General features: G+C 44.5%; 1 protein-coding gene across 2 annotated transcripts in view; it reads left to right on the top strand.

Annotated features, from left to right (window-relative positions):
- The window catches only part of runx2b (RUNX family transcription factor 2b), a 36,963-nt gene extending 17,121 nt beyond the window's left edge, over nt 1–19,842 (top strand). The window contains exons 2-7 of one of the 2 annotated variants that reach the window (XM_085373437.1): nt 421–683; nt 2,016–2,172; nt 4,501–4,605; nt 14,923–15,090; nt 16,642–16,803; nt 19,364–19,842. In XM_085373437.1, the coding sequence (XP_085229563.1) occupies nt 421–683; nt 2,016–2,172; nt 4,501–4,605; nt 14,923–15,090; nt 16,642–16,803; nt 19,364–19,842 (1,334 nt within the window). Of the gene's footprint in view, nt 1–404; nt 684–2,015; nt 2,173–4,500; nt 4,606–14,922; nt 15,091–16,641; nt 16,804–19,363 lie in introns of those variants that run through there. The other variant, XM_085373438.1, reaches the window with a different exon arrangement.
- The last annotated feature ends 487 nt before the right edge of the window (nt 19,843–20,329 follow it).

Below are 20,329 nucleotides of genomic sequence, written 5' to 3'. Positions count from 1 at the left end.
TATAGCCTATTACGAGCTCGGACATTTATTTGATGTTATTTATATCCGCACATGAGCAACTACGCCAGCGTTATGGCACATGGACTCTTCCACCGAGGAGTTTGAAAAAGAAAGAAAGAAAAAAAAGAACTTGTCATTTAAAGCATCATCAACTTTTTTAAGGGTTGTTTTTCTTGCTGGAGAAGTCTATTTTATGTCGTTTGAAGGCGACCACTAAAGTTTGTAGTGGAGAGGGTTTTGAAACGCGGTGTGCGCTCACTCGAGTCCCATTTTCCATTGGCAGGCGCGCTGAGGTTCAGCGAGCAGCGGCGCACGCTCCTGAGTTTCTCCCTGTGTGAGAGAGAGAAAGAAAGAGAGCAGCCGGAGAGCCTTTGGTGCCTTTTCTGATAATCCACGCTGTTGTGATGCGAATTCCCGTAGATCCCAGCGCCAGTCGGAGGTTCAGTCCGCCGTCCAGTAGCCTCCAGCCGGTCCCAGGAAAGATGAACGATGTGAGCTCTCCAGCCGGGCAGCCGGACGCAGCGGCGGCGGTGCCAAGACTGCGCCCCCACGAAAACCGCAGTATGGCCGAGATCATCGCGGACCACCCGGCCGAGCTAGTGAGGACCGACAGCCCCAACTTTCTCTGCTCGGTCCTGCCCTCCCACTGGCGGTGCAACAAGACTCTACCCGTCGCTTTTAAGGTGAGTCCCGACTCAGCGCTGCGCTGCTGAACGAATAAAGCGACTTTTGATGGCTATCATGGCTCACTGCTAGAAAAAAAACTACCAAATGAAGCCCAAAGCTGATTTTGAACAACAATAAACGCGTCATCTTTCTCTGAAGACATTTTAACAACGTTAGATGAGGAGAAGTTCAGATTTTTAAAAACCTTCTCTCACTCGATTATTTACCTCTTTATCTCTTAAGCTTTTTCTTTGAGTTTCCAAGCCTTAATGGCTATTAATGTAAACATGCAGAATCCGGAAGTTATTACTGTGACATTAAAAATAAATTATAGTCAGGAAATGCATAAAAAAATAATATTATTGAAGTTTAAGGGCATTAGTCTGACGGTTTTAATTGTAGGAAAATGAGTCAGCGTCTGGAAGAAAGGAGCCACATGTGCATATTGTTTTCATCTTGCGTTTAAAATAAATCATTATAATATTTATTTCCGAGAATCAGAAAATGTTGTGAATTAGTTTAATACAATACACAAGCCTTTTAAAGCAACTTCCCATCCAGTGAAATAAGCAACAAAGACTTCATTGTATTGGATATTTCTCTTTTTGACAATTTGCATCAAATGTGACAATTATTTAATAAACATTACAGCATGTTGTCTACATTTAGTTAGTCTGTACATTTTCATTTTCCTCAAGCTTTTAATACTCCGAATCAGAAAAATATATTTCTAATGCTCCAAAGAATAATGCTTTTGTGTATTTGGCCTATTTTTGTTCCTTTTTTTCTCTTTGTTTTTGGCTTGCATGATATTGCAAAGAAAAGCCTCTGTTAATTACTTGACAGGTATTATTTAAACGGCAGATCAAAGACACTCTCAAGTGGAAATTTGTAGCTACAGCCAAATCAAATGTGACACTTTTTAAATATAAGTGTTATTTAACCGTTCTTATAACTACAGCTCTGTAATTATTCCACTTCTGTGGCCTTACTTATCCTCTTTCATCTGCATCCAAGAATCTAAATGATAACACGAGGCCTTGGCGCTTTTGTTTTGAAAGACTGCATTTTACATGATTCAACTGAGGACATTCATCATGATATCAGGCTGCTTCGAGGCATTAAAATTAAATCCATTTATCAACCTAATTTGTAGGAGGATGGCAGGATGTAAAATGATGAGTCTAGACAAGCTTTGAATAGTCAAAACTGAGAAGACGATAATGTTTTTGTTTTTCCACAGCTTCTGATATTTAAAGTAAAATCTTTCCCCCCACAGGAGCAGTGGAATATAATGTAGCTTACGTCAGATTGAAATTTTGAAAGGAGAACTTTTGTGCTTCTAACAGGTGGTAGCCCTGGGAGATATACCTGATGGGACCGTTGTCACCGTAATGGCGGGCAACGATGAGAACTACTCCGCTGAGCTGCGGAACGCCTCAGGTGTGATGAAGAACCAAGTAGCACGTTTCAATGACCTCCGTTTTGTGGGCCGCAGCGGCAGAGGTGAGGCCTGGAACTTTCTCTGTGCTCCTTTCACTACAACACAGTAGTAGCTATTAGGTTCAGTGGTGTGGATTAGTGGCCACATTCACTACGTGGCAACCACATAATGATCTCTCTGACTCCAGACTCAAATCCCACCACCCATCTCGCAGAGCCCGAGTGGTGAAGCGTGTTGCTCCCCCCTTTCTTTCCCTTGAAACGATACTTCTCGATATGTTTTTCTATCCTTTAATCCAGACGAGTTGCTTTTTCGTACTTGTGATTTTTAGATTGAGAAACAAACTGTGCAAAGATAGAAATGCGCAGCTCTCCAGTGTCAGCCACATTAAAAAGCGAGAATCTGATAACAAGAAATACTTATCAAACTCACAGGCTTTTTTTTTTTTTCTTCCTTTTCACCTGATATGACCCAGCTCAGTTCAGGCTCATAAACATGTTGGGTGGTGCTGCAGCTCTACGGCTGATCACTCTCTGCGCATATCTTCACGCTGTCAGGCAGAGAAGCGCGCCTATTAAGTCCAATGGCATTCTTCAAATGTTTGGCATCACGAAAGTGACTATTTGCATCATTTACTGTCATGTCGGTAAATCATGTACGTTTGGGTCTCCTGATGTGCTCTTGCACTCGCCGTGCTTTCTGTAACTATTTTATTTTTTGTACAAATCTCACAGAAAAAAAGTCGCCTGTCGTAAGTTGATGGTGATAAGTGCTGTCAGCAGCTCCACCAGCAACTTTTCCTCCCGGTTTCCTTCTCTGTTGTAGCTGTCAAAAAGGGGAGGAAGCAGAGCAGTCAGGAGGGCCGAGGAGTGACAGAGTTTTAAGAGGAGACAACGAGGCATTTGGGTTTGACCTGTTGCCACAGAGACCTTGCGTGCGTCCCTTTGCTGTAACAAAGAATCTAGTAACAGGAAGTGACATAGGAGCCAGGGGAGATCAGACTACGAGGTGTCTGAAATGAATACCCTGCAATGACAGATAAGTACAAGCGAAGTGAACTGATAGGATGTTAGATAGCTGAAAGTCATGCACGGGAGAATAAGAGAGAGAGAACAAAGATGCACAAGGATTGATGGTTACAGGGCTGACGTGGTGCCTCTGTATGATGATAGCACAGATGCACAGGACGGCTAGTTCAGAGGTCTCAGATATCGCTGATAACATCATTAAAATTAATAGCGTCATAGCGTACAACCTTACCTTGACAGGAAGCACGAACAGGATCACAATTAAGAGATGACAGCAGCTTTAACAGCAGTGAAGCAGGAACACAATGCACAAGATGCCCCACTGTATCATAGATCATCAGTATGTGTCACTTTATTTATATGTAACAATATATCAACAAAGTCAAAGGTCCGTACCAGTATTTTGGTGATGTACCGGTGCATCCTTAGTATCCACTGTGTTGAGCTAGTGATATCATTTGTTTATCCTTACTGTCAGCTAATAATTTCAACTCTTAACCCTAGCTAGCATTAGTTTATGTGTTCCAGTTATTTAGAAATTCCTTTTAGTTGCTATTTTCTACAGTTTATCCATGAATTGTGGTCAATTTTTATGTTGAAACTGTTCACAACCACTTAAGTCATTAATTGATTGCAATCATAGAGCTAATCTTTCCAAATACCACACCTGATATCGTTGAAGTAACCCTCTGGGGTTCTTGGTCGGGAACACCCACATGCACCTTGAAACGGGTATGAGGGACGCCTGTTGCATCTCCTCTGTCTGACTGCTATCTGATCTTTGAAAAGCATGTTTACACTTAGCTGGGGCTCAGAATGGAAGAGGGGATGGCACACACAGGTGTATGGATGAATAGACAGGGGCTCGGATGAGTTGCTACCCCCGCTTCCTGTTTCCAACGTGTAGCCATGGTTACTCATTGCGTCTGCATACCTCAGATATTACTGTTCCTGCTGACTTGGCTGTTGGACTCTGATTCATAGCATTCCTCATCCATGCACATAGGGACGCATACACTTGCACAGACAAACACTCAACCCCAAGGCAGCAACTGCTGGGGATTATCGAGAAAGGAAGTGACTATTAAAATGCCTCTCGCCCACTCACAAAGCATTAGAAATTCTGGATAACACGATACTGGCTCCTGCAGTCAGTCTTCCATTTAGACTCTGCCAAAGGACCTAAATAGACCCTCTCAAACAGCCAATGTTGTCTGTTGTTAATCCTCTCGAAGTCGTTTCTTCCCCAGTTTGTATTGGCTATTATGTGATCACAACCACACTTGTGACTTGGGGATGTTGTAGAGATGAATACTAGCCATTGTCTCAATTGTCATTTGATGTTGCTTGATGTCACTACAGGCAAGAGCTTCACTCTGACAATCACAGTATTCACCAACCCGCCACAAGTGGCCACTTACCACCGAGCCATAAAGGTCACCGTGGACGGACCTCGTGAGCCCAGGAGTGAGTACCAATGCACGCACAAGCAGTACAGTATGAAAATAAGTGCACACACACAAGGAAGCATCCTAAGTCTTCTTTCAATTTGCCAATTTGCAAGCTTTCAAATATGGGATTCTACTTTTTCATTAGAATAAGTAGAATCCCATCGTGTTATGTGGGATCAGATTCTAGCTCATATATGTGATGATGATAATATCAGGGAGCTAACTGTGGAAAATACTTCTCAACTTTTACATAGTTCTTCACCTATTCTTGATATGCAAACTCAGTGGAGTGCCCTTTAACTGAGCTATGTGTCCAGCCAGCAAACAGAGTCGAACGTCCGGCTTAAATGATGACACTAATAAAACGAGGAAATTAACAAAAAAGAAAAGGTTTACAGGAAAAGGTTCTAAATTGTGTTAATTAGCAATCACTTAAAGACTTCTCACAAAGCAGTCTAGCCTCCCATGTGACACTTTGAGAGACAGAAGAGAAATAAAATGTGAGGCAACGTATTCCTCAGAGGGTACGCGGGGTAGCAGAGTGCTAGCATCAGCTCATTTTAATGGGCCATATAAAAACAACTGAGGAGGGAAAAAAAAACTTTACTATAGCCAACAGTGCCAACTGGTCTGGCATGCAGCTGTTTCCACAACCCTCCTCCCTATTCATAAAAAAAAAAGCATATTCTCATCTCATGGCGTCTCAATGAACAATATCACATCGCAAACAACTCACCCCGCCTGTCCTGTCACATATGGCACCAGGACACACAGAGACACAGAGGAGCCAGGAGACACTAGGATTAGTACCACCATCAGTCTCTCGTTGTAGGAAACCTGCCTGTGGTGCCAAAAAATGCCTCACACACTCGACATTCAGCGCTCATCAACATGCGCCCTGAAACAAAGGCATATGCTTGTCCTCAAACGCACATGTACTCACGCTCACGCCCACTTTTCCCCACCATCCGTTCTCGCTCTCGAGCCATCTTGTTTGATCAAAAGCATTTCCTGTGCATCTGCTGTCCCACCCCCCCGGATGACTTTCAAACAAGTCCTGTTATTTGGTGGCGAGCAGATGGGAGTCGGAAGTGAATTTGTTTAGAAAAGCTCGGTGCGGCCTCAGCAGAGCTGCCGTCTTAGATTTGTGTCCAGAAGCCTGAACACACGAGAAGCGAGTCTTTAAGCTAGAGACCTGATCAGGTGAGGGTACACTGGCACAAGACTTCACTCTCACAGGCATTGTTTTTTCTTCTATTTAGCCTGAGTAAAAAAACATAAAGCTAGAGTTTGCATGTTCCAACTTCAGTCTCAGGACAGTAATTTAAGCAATAAAGACTATGTCATCATGCATAACCCCTGAACTTCTTTCCTTTGCTGCTAAGTGGTCAGAATTACAGTGGTGGTGTAATTTACCCAGAAACTACAGCCAGAACACGTCTCCCTCTCAGGGGTCATTAAGTCGAGGTCGGAGGGTGGCAAAACACACATGTGCCCTCTCCACAGAGCCTCCCCCTCCTCCAGGTTTTCAGCGCAGAGACTCTGAGCTGAGAGCAGTGACTGTCTCCAAAACTGTGATTCTATCTGTGAACGCTTCATTGAGACGCTGGGAGGGGGTATGGGGGGGCTTTGTTGGCCATTACGGCTCTATTTTGTGTTAAACGAGTGGATAATTAGGAGGCCTGTGGTATAGCCAGGCCCCACCAGGGAGGGTTGCACTCAGAGATGGAACAGTAGGCTATCTTAAAGTTGACATACACTAGCCCTTTGTGGCCCTCCTCTTTGAAAACACTGTAGGGCATTTTTTGTTTGTTTGTTTTCCTCCTGGAAAATAAGTTGACAATAGCAGAAGATTTCAGCCGGTTCCTGACATAAAAGTTCAAATGTCCAAATATTCTTTATGCTTCTGTTAACTTTTTTTCTAACCGTATAATTGCTTGCCTGGTTGTGGGTGTCTCATTCAGGAAGTAGATTTTGTGTTAACTTGTTTGATGCTCCTTATGGTAGCCATATGAGTGTTCCTGAGGGATGTCATTTTCCCAGCGCTCCCTTGTCTAATATCAGTAGGACCACCCCTGTGACTCAGTAAGGCACACATCTCTGAACTGTGGACCCGAGCCTTAGTTAATTAATTGCGTGGTCGGTGACGAAAATCAGCGAGGCCCAAGTATAAAGATCTGTATAATTTTCCTCAGAGGTTTACAGTGTGCGTGTGTGTGTGTGTGTGTGTGTGTGTGTGTGTGTGTGTGTGTATGGTAAGTGGTTAGTCAGGTCCCTCTGGCCACTGTGTCATTAGCGGGAGGCTAACTTGGTTTTTGTGGCTCGTATTGTGCTTAATCGCTTGACAGCTCTTGGTTAACCTGTGGTTTAGCCACCGCACAGACGACTCATCGACTGTGTGTATACATGCGCCCGTGTGTGCTCTCACATGCAGATGTGCGTATCCGTTTGCTCACGTGCGTTTCTCGCAGCGCCTGTGTCTGCTGGTGTGCCCCCACATGACATGGTTTGCAGAATGTGTGTTATTGGTGTCATTAGTCTAGTGTAGCCACAGTGCTGATTTGGAGCAGAGCTAATAGGTCTCATTAAATGTCATTTTGAGCTAATAGACAGGGAGTGGTTGTTTAAACCAATATGCTTTTATAGGTGGTTCTGTCTCCTTTCAGCTGCTCCTGACGGTGGCTGTGGCCAGCTGAGACAAACTTCCTGAGTGATAATAGCCGAGCCGTATTAACGCAATATACAAGCCTTTCTGTCCAAACCCACTATTCTCATTATAGTTAATTGATGACAGACAAGCACAGAGGGTGACAAAAACCATTGTGGCATTACACATACTGTGTCTTGCTGTGGCGTAACACGGTGGTTATTTCTCATAACTTGGTGTGTGTGCGCGAATGTTGTGTGTCAGCAGTGGAGGTTAGCGGTCAGGCCCGTCTCTGCACTATGGGGTTTGAAGCCGTATGGTCTCGGGGGTTCTGGGCATGGGGACGGGGTCGTGTTTTGGTTCAGGTTTGGTCAGGGTGTTAACAAGTCTGGTGAAGAAGCCATGGTACTTACAAGCCTGCAGACAATATTAGTGGTTCAGGAGACCTGTCTGCCAAGCCAAACTCGTGCAACACACACACACTCTCACACACACTTAGATGCACAATACTTCCATATGGAGTTATGCTTCTCTATGTACTTGATGATAATAACTTAACTTGCAGCTACTTGGTGCTTTGCAGAGTAAAACTGAAGACAAGAGTGTGTGCATATTTTCAATAATATTATGAAATAAATGATTTTAAAAAACATTTTTACAAATATATATATATATATATATACCCCCAAAACAGGAAAATCAACGCTGGCTTTCCTAACCAGGAATTCCAAAGCTGGGGAGTCCTCACGGCAAAAGTTCCATCATTGTTTTCACAAATCTGGATTAGGAATATCCAGAATAAAAAGCTGCTTACTCTAATATATATAATTTGATTATTTCTCTTGGACAAGATAATCTTCATTAAAACCTCGTACGTTTCAGTTTAGCTGGAAAAAGATGACTCAGGACTTTGGCATTAGGAGTGGTGCATGATTGATAGGGAAACAAAAACATGTCACTTAATTTGCAGTGTTACTACTTGGTGAGATTTTGTTGTGGAGCTTATTAAATTAATGAGTTTAAACTGAATGAGTGATACTTAATTTACAGTAAAGAACACGGAGAAAATAACAGCCAACAAAAGAGTTGCTATTTTGTAATAAAATGAACTGACACTTTATTAAAACTGAAAATAAAGCGATCGCAGACACACTCTGACACAGATTTGCTGCTCTTTCATTTTTAGTGGTTTCTTTTCTTTATCACCTTATTGTGATTCCTGTGGGCAGCTTGTGTCAATATTGCTGTGTTGTGAGCTTCTCTGTGATTGGTTCTTGTCTGGCACACTCTCAGCTGGGTTAATACGCAAAATGTAGTGCCTACTGTTGGATATAATGATACAAAAAAATGCCTCCAAACATTTATATATTACACACCTACAAATGCCATTGCAGGGGCTTGTACAGTAAGTGCTAAAGTGCCATTTGCATTAAACCGTTAAATTCAAATGATGTCAGACAGATACCATTTAATATCCTTGAATTATGTTCAGGAATGAAGCCCTCTACGTGTCTGGATTATTGTACCCTTTCAGTTACTGCCTTAAGCAGTAACTGAAGCAGTGTTCTTTTGTTCATCATCCAAGTAATTAAAGAGGATTTCAGAAGATTCACCTATCGGCTACAGCCACACTTGAAACAGCTTTTACAATGGTAGCTGAACAAATAAAAGTCATCCAAACATCAGGAGGGAAAAAAAGGCAATGAAATGAACGATGAACAGAGTAGGAAGGTGGGGAAAAGGGCAGAGGGAAAAAAGAAAAGAAATACTTCAGGCTTTTCTAGAGGCGGCCAGTCACTTGAATGTCTTATGAAGTCCCTTGAAGACGTGCCAAGGCGTCTAAAGAACAAAATAATCCAGTGGGAGGGAGAGACAAAGAAGACAACAGAAGAATGGAGAGCGAGAAAGGGAGGCAGAAGTGAATCATAAGGAGATATAAAGATAACGAAACAGAGTCTGGGTTTGTTTGGCCCCGAGATGCGACAAAAACATCTCAGATGGATTTGTTCTCCCCTGTTCTGAATCAAAAGACGTTAATGCAGAGAGGTGCAGAAGGAGCCTGTCTGAAAGCCACACATGAGCTAAACTCTGTGTGTGTGTGTGTGTGTGTGTGCGTTTGGTGGGTGGCGTGTGTGTGCGCGCTGGTGCTCTTTAAACTTTGTACAGTATTGTACAAATGTGTATAAAGTGTGTTTGCATTCAATAAATGTATCGCCTTTGGGAATTTTGTGTGCGCGTGTGTGTGTGTGCCCCCTTCCCTTGCCTGGCTAGCTTCCTCCGGGCTGGAACGCATGGACCACACAGACGGCTGGCAGCGCTCCACGACAGCCTGGCTCCCCCTTTCCCTCTTTCTCCTTCACTCCTTTGCTCGCTGCCTCGTCTCCTACACCTCCTCTCTCCTCTCTTTTTTCACCTCATCATCGTTTCCCTCTTTTCCCCCCTTCAGTTCTGTTTTTATTCTCTGCTCTCTTCTTTTTCTCTTCTCCCCACCTCGTCTCCCTTTATACCAGACCCCCATGGTAGACGTGCGTTTGGCTGTCACCCACTAAGCCACGCTTTGCCAGCTTCAGATTGCAACGTGAAATAATTCATTGTTTCTGACCACTCACAAAAACAACATGGCCACTGTGAAAGCTCCAAATAAAAAAGTGAAATATGGAACCAGCGTATTCATTCATCCAGTTTACTGTTCCACCGTGAGATGACTGACACACACAAACACAGACGGGCTGATTCAACCCAGGCTCCATGAGTATTGGGGGAGAGGTGGGGGGTCTGAATCAGCCCCAGTGATACATTCACCCAGGCTCTCCTGGTGATCATAAACCAGACTGAAGGGCTTAGAGGGCACGATGTGACACCAAATATATAAATTATTCCATTTATTCAGGATTTTCTGTTGCTCTGCATTTTCCTCAGATTTTACTTAGTCAGGCTTGAGGTAGGAGAATTTCCCACTGATGTTTCTGTGGTGACACTTGAAACTTGATAAGTTCGAGGAGGAGGAGGAGCTTTAAATGAACAGATCAGCGTTCTAAAAATACACTTCTTGATAGGCAATGACAGTCGATTCCAGCCTCGGGCGTAGGCTATAGCCAGGAGTAATGATGGTAATCTGGGATCAGTTCAAAATGTCCAGTCCATTGAAATTGCATGCCTCTTTGCTTATCAATTACTTCAAACGGTGCTAGCAAGTTTTTCAGACAGCTGTGCATTACGCAATAATATCAGCTCATTGCAGACTCACACCTGACTCACTTGTAGACTCTTATTTTCCAACTATTCTCAGTGTTTCCAACAGATTTAAGCTGGGAGGATGGGAGGATCCTCCCCCCTCTGGTCTATATGACCCTGCCGCTGCTAGGGAAAGAATTTTATCCAGATATGATTGTTGAAGGATGACCCAGGTCAGTTCAGTTTCTACTTTTCATAAAGCCAGAAACCACCACTGTTTCCAGAGTGAAAACTACAATTATCTAAACAAAAGAGAAGTGAACTTGATTCAGAGAGTCCGGTGACTCGCAGAAACATCCTTGAAATACTCCTACTACGTGTCAAATATTTGCCTGATTGCTGACATCTGAATTCCCTACAAAGGTGTGTCCTGCAGCTTCTTCTTTTGACTTGTTGAATTGTACTGGAGCTGCTGTCTGCGACAGTTATGTTAAGCGCACAATTTGATGGCTTTGGTGTAGCGGTTGTGGCCTACTAACTATTCAGCAGGGGTCCTAACCTGGCCGTCATTCATTGCATCATTCACAGGTTAGAACCTGAAGCTCTAGTCAAGTCATTTTCACATTTTTATTAACTCTCAAATCCAAAAGTTCATAACAGTAATCTGTTACAGTATTCTTGTTAATGCTGTGGTAATATGTCTAAGCTCTGAACTTGTTTGGCTAAGGTTTATAATTATTCTGCAAACATTACAGTGAAAGCAATAACTCAATAACCAGCCTGCTCTAACAGGCTTTAAAGTATATAGGACCACAATGGTTACTAGATTGTTTTTATGGGGGGGAAAACAATAACATCTCCCACACTTATTTTTTTTTACAGATTACACCATGGAATTAGATTTAGTTAAGATTCTTTGCTGTAAAATGTTTTAATTTATGGGGGGGAAAACACCAGGTCCCCTGTTTAGACTGCAGCTACTGTAGGTAGTCTTTGTTCTGCTTTGCTGCGTCGGTGAGTTTACCATTGCAGCAGAGCAGATCTGCTGGTTCTGTTTAGATTGGGCCTCCTGTCATCCTGTCAGACGGAGCCACCCACATCTGAGGATGCGATGAAGAGTAGCTGAATCATATCGAGGGCTGTCATAATAGCAACCCGGCCATAACGCCAGCCAGATATGAGAAGAGCTGGGGTGCGCTAATTAGCAGAGACTGAACTGGCACATCAATAAAATCTGTCTCTAGCTTGGAGACATTATCTAAGATAAGCATAAAGACCTGTGACTGTCACCACCTCCTGCATGCACTAATTATTATATTATATCTTGTTTTTTAATCCGTACAAAATTCGTTAACACTGCACGCAGCCTAGCTTAGCTTAGCTTAGCCTAGCATAGCTGTTTCACCAGTGTCCTGTGTTTGATAAGCTTTGTTGTCTGCCTGTAATTTCATGTGTACATACATTTGCTATAAAAATTCATAAAAAAGGCACAAAATTCTTCAAACATTTCTAATATTTTAACTATTGAAGCTCCTGAAGCTTTTTTAAAAGGACATTGATACACCACACGATGCAAAATCCCTACACAAACCACTATCCGGCTAAAAGAAATGTATACGGTATTTGAGGGATATTCCCAGCCAGGACATAACAGCCAACCATTAGTCAAAGATCTCTGTGCTCAGGCTCAGATTCAATCTAATGCTGCCATTAATTATGGAAGACTTATATTGTGTTTGCCTACTTGCTCTTACTAACTGTTATCAGATCAGCAGGGGTGAGCTGGATCCAGACTTATTTCTCTGGAACGGCTGAAATAATACTATCCTAGGATCAGCGTGCAACCGTGCGAGTTGAGATACTATCTATAGAGGTGTTATCTAATCATTCTAAATCTTAGTTTGTGTGTGTGACTAAGTGTGTAGTGGCTGAGTGCAAACACGCATGATTGCGCATGCAGTAGGAGTGTGTATCCATACATCCTTTTGTTTTTTCTGCGTTTCTGGTGTTTCCGTGTGTGTGCGAGTTGTTCACATCTGGTCTGAATCTGTCCATGTTTCCGGGCGCTGGCTGGGCAGGGAAGTGGCAGGCGCTATCGAAAATCTCCGCTGTTTTCACAGGGATGATGGGAATCTCAGGGACTTTCCCTACGGCAGTGAAATCATCCGCCTTTCCCGCTCCTTTAAATACCCCCGGCTCATTCCTCCGCCCTGCTAGGGTTCCGATAAAACAGCTGAGACATCTTGTGTTTGGCAACAGTTGTCCTCTAAAAGGTGTAATTAACTCATGAAAAACTGTATTTACTGTCAAGGCCTGCTAAACTAATGGACTTGAGGTCTGGCTGGTTGGAGTGTAAATTGGACCTTAATGTGGTGGTTGACATGCAGCATTCCTATAGGAGGAAAAAATACAAAGGCTTCCTTTAAAACGGAGTGTCATCCATAGATTTGTTGACATTTACGGTGGCTGAGGATGGAAGCTGAATGAAACTGTAACAGAAGTGAAGTTAGCTTGTTGTATGTCGTGTCAGTATAATTTTTATCTTCTTAAACATCTGTCTATATTTTAGGATCGTCGACAAATATGTTGAAATCCTAAAGTCTCCCTAACTGTTTCACCATTCAGCACTCCTCACAGAACCTGCGTCGCCTAACCAGCCCAGAGCTCTTAATTTACTGGTCATCAGGGTCTCTCCCTCGCCGGCGTTGCCTCCCTGCTCGCGCCTGTCCCCCTCTGTCTCCCATCATCCCCCTATGGTCTCCCATTGCTATTTATTCCCATCACTAGGAAACAGGCTGTGCACAAAGCCTGCTCTGTGTCCCGAGGCTTTTTTAGAATAGAAACTGGGTCTGTTGAAAATGGAAACGCTATGATTGACTGGGCGCAGCTTGCACAGAGAGACGAGGAATGCCAGCGAGAGGCACAAATTATCTGCAGGAACGATGGGGAAATATTATTAATGAAATATGGGCTTGAATTATATTATAAAGTCTTCAATAAGCTGAGGTCTTTTAGTAGCCGCTATTATTCTCCTTTCCAGAGCAGCTAGAGGAGACCGATGATGAGATTGTCTATTTATTTTGAGCTGGATGATGCCAGTCCGGTAACGTCATTGTAATAAAAATCATGGTCTGTCTGACTGTCACTGGCTGCCTTCTTTTTTTCTCTGCCGCCATTCTCGAGTCTCAATTTCATTGCACCACTGTTTGGTATTAAAGTTCCAAGCAGTTGTTCCAGAGTAAATTAATTTGTTGTGAGAGAGTCACATGGTTTGTAGCAGCATAACTGAGGCTGAAATAATGCTTTGTTGCAGTAGTGGAAAAATGTTCGACTGTTATGGGCGGTTTCTAAAAGAATTTCTGTCTTAGTTGAATAAATACAAAACGACAAACTTAGATAATCAGCACAAACAGGAAAGATGGATACGACATGCAGCGGAGCCCCTCAGCTGGGATGTCATCGGTACACATAGTTAGGCTGGAATTTTTCTTTGATCTCTCTAATGATGCCTTAGTGATGATTCTTTTTAAAGCTCTTTTTTGTTCGCCCTCTCCTGTGCACCCACCCGGTGTTATAAGAGTATTGGCAGGCCTTTGTTCCCAGCTCAGGCAGCAGTCAGGTTAGGCAGGATTCTGAAGTAGCGCGCTGTTTCTGCCTGAGCCAGCTGGAGCCCTGCCAAGCACAGCAGGAGTTTCTACTCTGTTTGATATTTACTTTACCGCCTTTACAGGAGAACTAGTGCAAGACCAGACAGACACACTGACACAGGACTGTGTCGGTGTTAAAGAGAACTCTGTGTGTGTGTGTGTGTGCGTGCGTGCGTGCGTGCGTGCGTGCGTGCGTGCGTGCGTCCAGGCCTCTCTTTCTACCCCACCTTTACTAAACTATAATCTACACCTGTGGGCCCTGGGCAGGTTTTGCACTGGTTCCCACTACAAGGCCAAACGGACTGCTAAGACAGGCTCGGACATCATCTTGCGTGGATATGTGTTTGTATGTTGGAGGAGTGTAGAGTTACCAGGCTGAGAGAGTGGAATAGAATCGGGGATATAAAGGGTGTAAAATTATTGGTAAAGGAATGCAGGAAGAGAAAATGCATAATATATTTGGCATAGGTTATGACTCCTGTGGGGATAATGGGGCAATGGCGTGAGAGCTTGTGTTTACTAGTGGAAGAAGCCTCAGGTTAAAAATTAACATACATCAGAACATCTCTTTTTATTCCCATGACTTTGTTACTTATCAGGGTCTGGGACACCATTCCCAGATGCGCCTGCACCTCCTCCTCGTTTGGGGTACAAACTGTGTTTATCGGGAAGTGAGCCTCTAAGGTTCAGGAGCAGCAAACAACCTAAGAGTTGAACGTTGCCCAGAACTTTTCTTTCACAGTGATAAAAATATTCTTTGCTGGCAACATCGGAGCACTTACAGTCAGTGTTTAAATGGGTGTTTCGCTACTGCCTGCGTCCCGTCAATATAACAGTGCTTTGTTTTGTTTTTCTGTGTCTGCAGGGCATCGTCAGAAGCTCGAGGATCCTCCCAAAACTGGTCTGTTCTCCGACCGCCTCAGCGAGCTAGAGAGGATGAGGGTGAGGGTCGCGGTTCCGACACAAGCTCCCCGGCCAGCTCTCAACACGGCGGCCAACTCCTTCAACCCACAGGGACAGACGCAGATAACAGGTGAGCCGCCAAGGACAGCTTATACAAACCTCCTGGTGTTGATGGAGAATCCAGGTGCTGGAAGCGTCCAGGAAGTGTGCATGCACAGAATCTCTTAGCATGCTGTTCCGTATCTGATCTTAAACCTCTGCGATTTTATAGTTCCTTGTTATAAGTTTCAAATACAAATATTTTGCTGTTGCCCAAGCTTTGTGTGTGTATGTGTCATCTAGGATACCAAAACCCTCCTTGTGCTGAACATGATATGATCATACTCTGCTGTCATCCTGCAAAATTGAGTTGCCAAAATTCCATATTGTATTTTAAAAACGAGTCTTCTTATTTTCACGTGGGAAGAAATCCTCACACAGACATACATGCTTTGAACTGTGGATGCACACAAGGAAAGGAAGGTTTTAAAGGAGTTAGCGGGCATTTTTATTTTAAAAATTTGACGTTTTTCACATCGCTTCCCTTCCAAGAAAGTATAACCAAGTTGACGCATGGAATAGGCGCGTGTCCAACACGTGCCATGCTTTTTCTGGACAGGTGGGCTGAGTCACAAACCGAGCACCGTTTACTGTATGTAAGGTGAAATATTAAACCCCAATTGGAGCCTCAGACACATCCTGAGCCACAAAACACCAAGCACGGTGCCTCTGAGATCATCTGTCTTTCTCTGCTCCATCACTCTATCAATCTTAGAAGGTAACAAAATCTCTCACAGTTTGGGATGGCTGCTACCCGATCACCCAAATCTCTGGAGGCACGTCACACGTCGTCATTTAGCTCTTAGTTAATCTCTGTCACGGTTTTGTGTTGCGACTCGATGGATCGTTGAGGGCACGGTTTCGCAGCAAAGCAGTGCGGGGGTGACAATTGTACACTGGACTGAAAGTACCACGTGAGTTAACTGCCAAACAGGTGCTGCTTGATTGATAAGATTGTTTGGTTTCTTTGGGTTTTTTGGCATGCCTCCTCACCTTCTGTGATCTGACAAAAACAGTGAAAGAAATCACTTGAAAGTGAACAATCAAATAGTTTAGTTTTGTCATGCACACATAAACACGCGCACACATATACTTTCTGTCTCAATCAGCTTCCATTCTGAGTCCTTGTTGCCGCACAGACACAATGATAAAGTGTTGTGGTTGTCTGCCGGTGTGTTTACACCGTGGCTGAGTGCCAGCGAGGCTCTCTGAGCCTCAGCTGCGAGCACACAGTTTTACAAGGCAAACAGGAAGATCTTCTCTCTAAAAGGTAAACATTAGAAGTCTTATTATTAAAAAATGTTGCATAACATGCCCGAGTGATATTTAACCCTAAACACAGGCGCGGAGAAGCATAGCGACGGATCAAGTCCACAGCTCGTTGTGTTATTGTTGCCAACCTTCCTGCCCCCCCCTTCCAAAAGAAATCTGAATATTTGAACAAGCTTGTGGGCCAGTGGTAATTCTTTCGTTCTTCCTTTCTTTTCCTGTCTTGTGTTTTCTTTATACGTCTTTCTGTAATCTTCCCCCCCTCTTTCCCACTTCCATTTCTGTCCTCTCTCCCTCCGTTTCTCCCCTTCAGACCCTCGTCAGTCCCAGTCCTCTCCTCCCTGGTCGTACGAACAGACGTATCCGTCCTACCTGAGTCCCATGGCGTCCCCCTCGGTCCACTCCACCACCCCCCTCTCCTCCAGCCGAGCCACAGGTCTGCCTGCCATCAGTGACGTGCCTAGACGATTGCCAGGTACTGTCAGGGTCATTTAATCTGCTACAAGTAATTTAGTTTACAACATTTTACAACAAGTTTGCAGCATTTTTCTTACAGCGAGAAAGAGGGGGTAGGGGTGGAGAGACAGGCACACACGCACTTTCACACTGTGAAAAGCAGAAACGTATACAAAGAGGGGAGAAAAAACTATGAGCTACTATTTAAGAGAGAATAATTCAGCAAAGCAAGCTCATTCTCAGGCGAACGTGAGGAATGAGGCCATATTGTCCAACCATCTCTCCAGAGAGCGCTTTGCTTGATGTTTTTCAAACAGTCGAGGGAAAAAAACAACTATTGTTTCCTTTTTTCTTTTTTTTCCAAGCTCAGAGCCTTTGATCCCAGAGGAGCATGGGTAATAACAGGCCCAGGGATAATAACAGGCTCGTGACTGACAAATAAAGTGTCTTTACAGCGATGTGCCACTCTCTCAAGGCATTCTGGGTAATTGCATTAGCCAGTCTGTTTGCAGTAACGGCAGCATCTGTGTTCCAATTTGTCCCCGTTTTTCCCCCAATGTAAGAGCTCCTTTAAAATCCCTGCATGCCGCCAGACGAGTTTCTGCCCTGTACACCTGTTTGACTCACTGCCACCAGTTTTTTTCTACACTACTTTTTGTTTCTGTTTCCTTGTGCTAACATACTACACCCTCCTCTGTGTGCATGTGTGTGTGTGTGTGTGTGCCCCGAGCGAGGGTGAGTGATTAAGCGATGCAGCCATGTGACTCTGCATTAGAAAGGGTTTAAAATCCCGCCAGCTGCCCTGTCAACTTTGATTAGTTTGGTCGCTCACTTCAGCTTTCATCTAGCGAGCGTTGGTCTTTGTTCTCAAAGCGCGAGCACCAACACGGGGGCAAAAACTCGCCTCCCCACTTTTACCCAGTCGCACACCTCAAGCGCTTAATGCCTCCTAAGCGATGTGACTAAGGCTCTCAGATCTCCAGAGATCATGTTGACACCTCGCCAGGCGGCTGTGTAACCGTATCCAGCCGCAGAACATACCGACGAGCACGAGCAGAAGCTGATATGGATGCTGTATCGGGGTTCCGCCCTCCCTTAAGCGGTCCGGCTCGTGTGTCAAAATGTTACATTTGCTCAGAAGCGATCGCAAAAAAAGTTCATCAGTCAAGTCAAACACCTCATTCGGAAGCAACGCCCCCGAGTTTTGTAACATCCTTCCAAACATTCAGACGTTTACACTCTGGTTTTATTTAGGCTGATAAAGTTCGATCTGGCCCATCATCACAGGGCCTCTTTGAGCACAAAAATAGGTCCTGAAGTTAAAAGCAGGGGTTTTATTGAACAGCGCCGGTCACGTCTGAGATCACACTGCCCCTCTGCAACAGAGAGACAATCGCCTACTATTTCTATTAGAATCAAACGGATCTCGGGGGGGAAAGAGGAAGTTTAAAGGCCTTAATTAGCAGCATATGCTATCTGACGCTGCAGCGACAAACCCGGCTTCGCAATCCCTCCCTGCACATAAACACTGCGCCCACCTCCCCTCCTCTTCCCCACCACCCCCTGTCCTCTCGCAGCAGACATGGTGACACAGAAGACGCCTGGTGATTTATGATAAGAGCGCCATGGCTGGACTAAACCGCTGAGAGGGAGACGGGGAGAGAGGGGAGGGGAGGACCTCCTATTCTCCTTAAACTCTTCGCCCAGCGCGAAGCTCGCCGCAGCCAGTTAGTGGTTTTTTGGGTATTTTTTAAAGGGATGAAGCGAAAAGAGGAACGAAGGGTGAGATGGAGCAGCTCCTTCTCATCCCCCCCTCCCCACACACACACACACTCCTCCCGCGCGCGCTTGCACGGACGCACACTCACACGGATACATACACACACAGGCTGGAGCCGATGGGAGGCGAGGAGAGGAGCCACATCAGAGCTCAGCCCTGCCTCATTATGGATCTCATGGAAACTGTTTCTGCTCAAAGTGTTTCCACATGTGCAGCTCCTGATTCATCCCAACTGCTTCTTTTTTTTATGTGCATACAGTATTCACACACATACAGCTCCCCCCACCACCCCCACACGCACGCACAGATATATTTGCATGCATAAACAGTTGCACAGATGCACATAAACATGCACCAACACACTCACAGGAACATAAATATGCAAAGGTGTAAACATGCTTGCACGCGACTTTGCTGATGTGCGTTTGGTAACTTCATGGAAACCGAATAGCAGCAGCTGGAAAAAAATCTGACTGAAGTTCATCGATATATCATTATTAATATTGATAGATGAAGGCTGCTCCGCAGCCGTGCCCGCAAAATCTATTAGCTTCTTCAGATTGGTTCATAGACAATTCAGTTTACTGCTGTTTAATTTCTCAAGAGACGTATTCGTTAAATTCAATTACTCTACAAGACAAAGTGCTAAATGGTTTAATAGTCCAAACCACATTCAGCGCAATCACAACTGACAAGCTGATGTGTGATTATTTAGGTTCCGTAATAAATCCTTCCTGTCGACGTCATAAAACACCGACGAAATTCACGTGTTTGTGCGTTTTGTGTTTTCACCTTTCAGGTTCCTCTGACCTGAGCCCATTCCCCGGTCAGTTCGAGCGCCAGTTCCCGAGCCTCTCCTCCCTCACAGAGAGCCGTTTCTCCAGCCCTCGGATGCACTACCCGGCAACCTTCACCTACACCCCGCCCGTCACCTCAGCCATGTCGCTGGGCAGCGCCCACTACCACACCTACCTTCCCCCTCCGTACCCGGGCTCCACCCAGAGTCAGAGCGGACCCTTCCAGACCAGCAGTACGCCCTATCTGTACTACGGGACGTCCTCCAACACGTACCAGTTCTCCATGGTTCCCGGCGGGGACCGCTCGCCGTCCCGGATGATCCCGCCTTGCACTAGCGCCTCCACGGGCACATCCCTGGTGAACCCTAACCTGCCCAGCCAGACAGAGGGAGGGGTGGACGGCGACGGAAGCCACAGTAACTCCCCAACTGTACTCAACCCCGGAGGCCGCATGGATGAAGCAGTCTGGAGGCCATATTGAAGAAGGCAGAGAGATAAGAAGTCAACTGATGTCATGGTTTGAAAGCACAAAACCTTTTCTTTCTTTCTTTTTTTAAATAAAAAGGGGATTTTTGAGCTTACATCAGCTGTCTCTACCTTTGGAAATTAAGGTTGAGATTAAAAAAGAGGGAGAGAGCAAGAGAGACCAAACGTGTGTGGACTTGTCCTCCTGGAATGTGTTTAGACCGTGGCGCTACAAAGGGAGTCCGTTTCAAAGCAATAATGAAAAAGACAGTTTTGGTTTACTAGGCCCAAGTGGATGAGACATTATTTCAGTTTTATTCTATTCCACAAAGCTAAAGGGATGCTTCGACGATATTTGTTAAAGACTGCCTCTTTTGTACAGTGTTTGTATTTCTTTAAGGCTTTTTTTGCAGAGCATGTTTTTTTGTGTTGTTTTTTTTTTTTGTACTACGACAATATCAAGATGCAAGTTAAGCACTGAGTAGCAAGTAATAAGAGTAACG

The sequence above is a fragment of the Diplotaxodon limnothrissa genome, linkage group LG15, assembly GCF_057381915.1.
Source record: "Diplotaxodon limnothrissa isolate DT_005_m linkage group LG15, D_limnothrissa_male_GT1.1, whole genome shotgun sequence".
NCBI lineage: Eukaryota > Metazoa > Chordata > Actinopteri > Cichliformes > Cichlidae > Diplotaxodon > Diplotaxodon limnothrissa.
The sequence above is the reverse complement of the archived record's forward strand: the minus strand, read 5'-3'. Positions and strand labels throughout refer to the sequence as shown.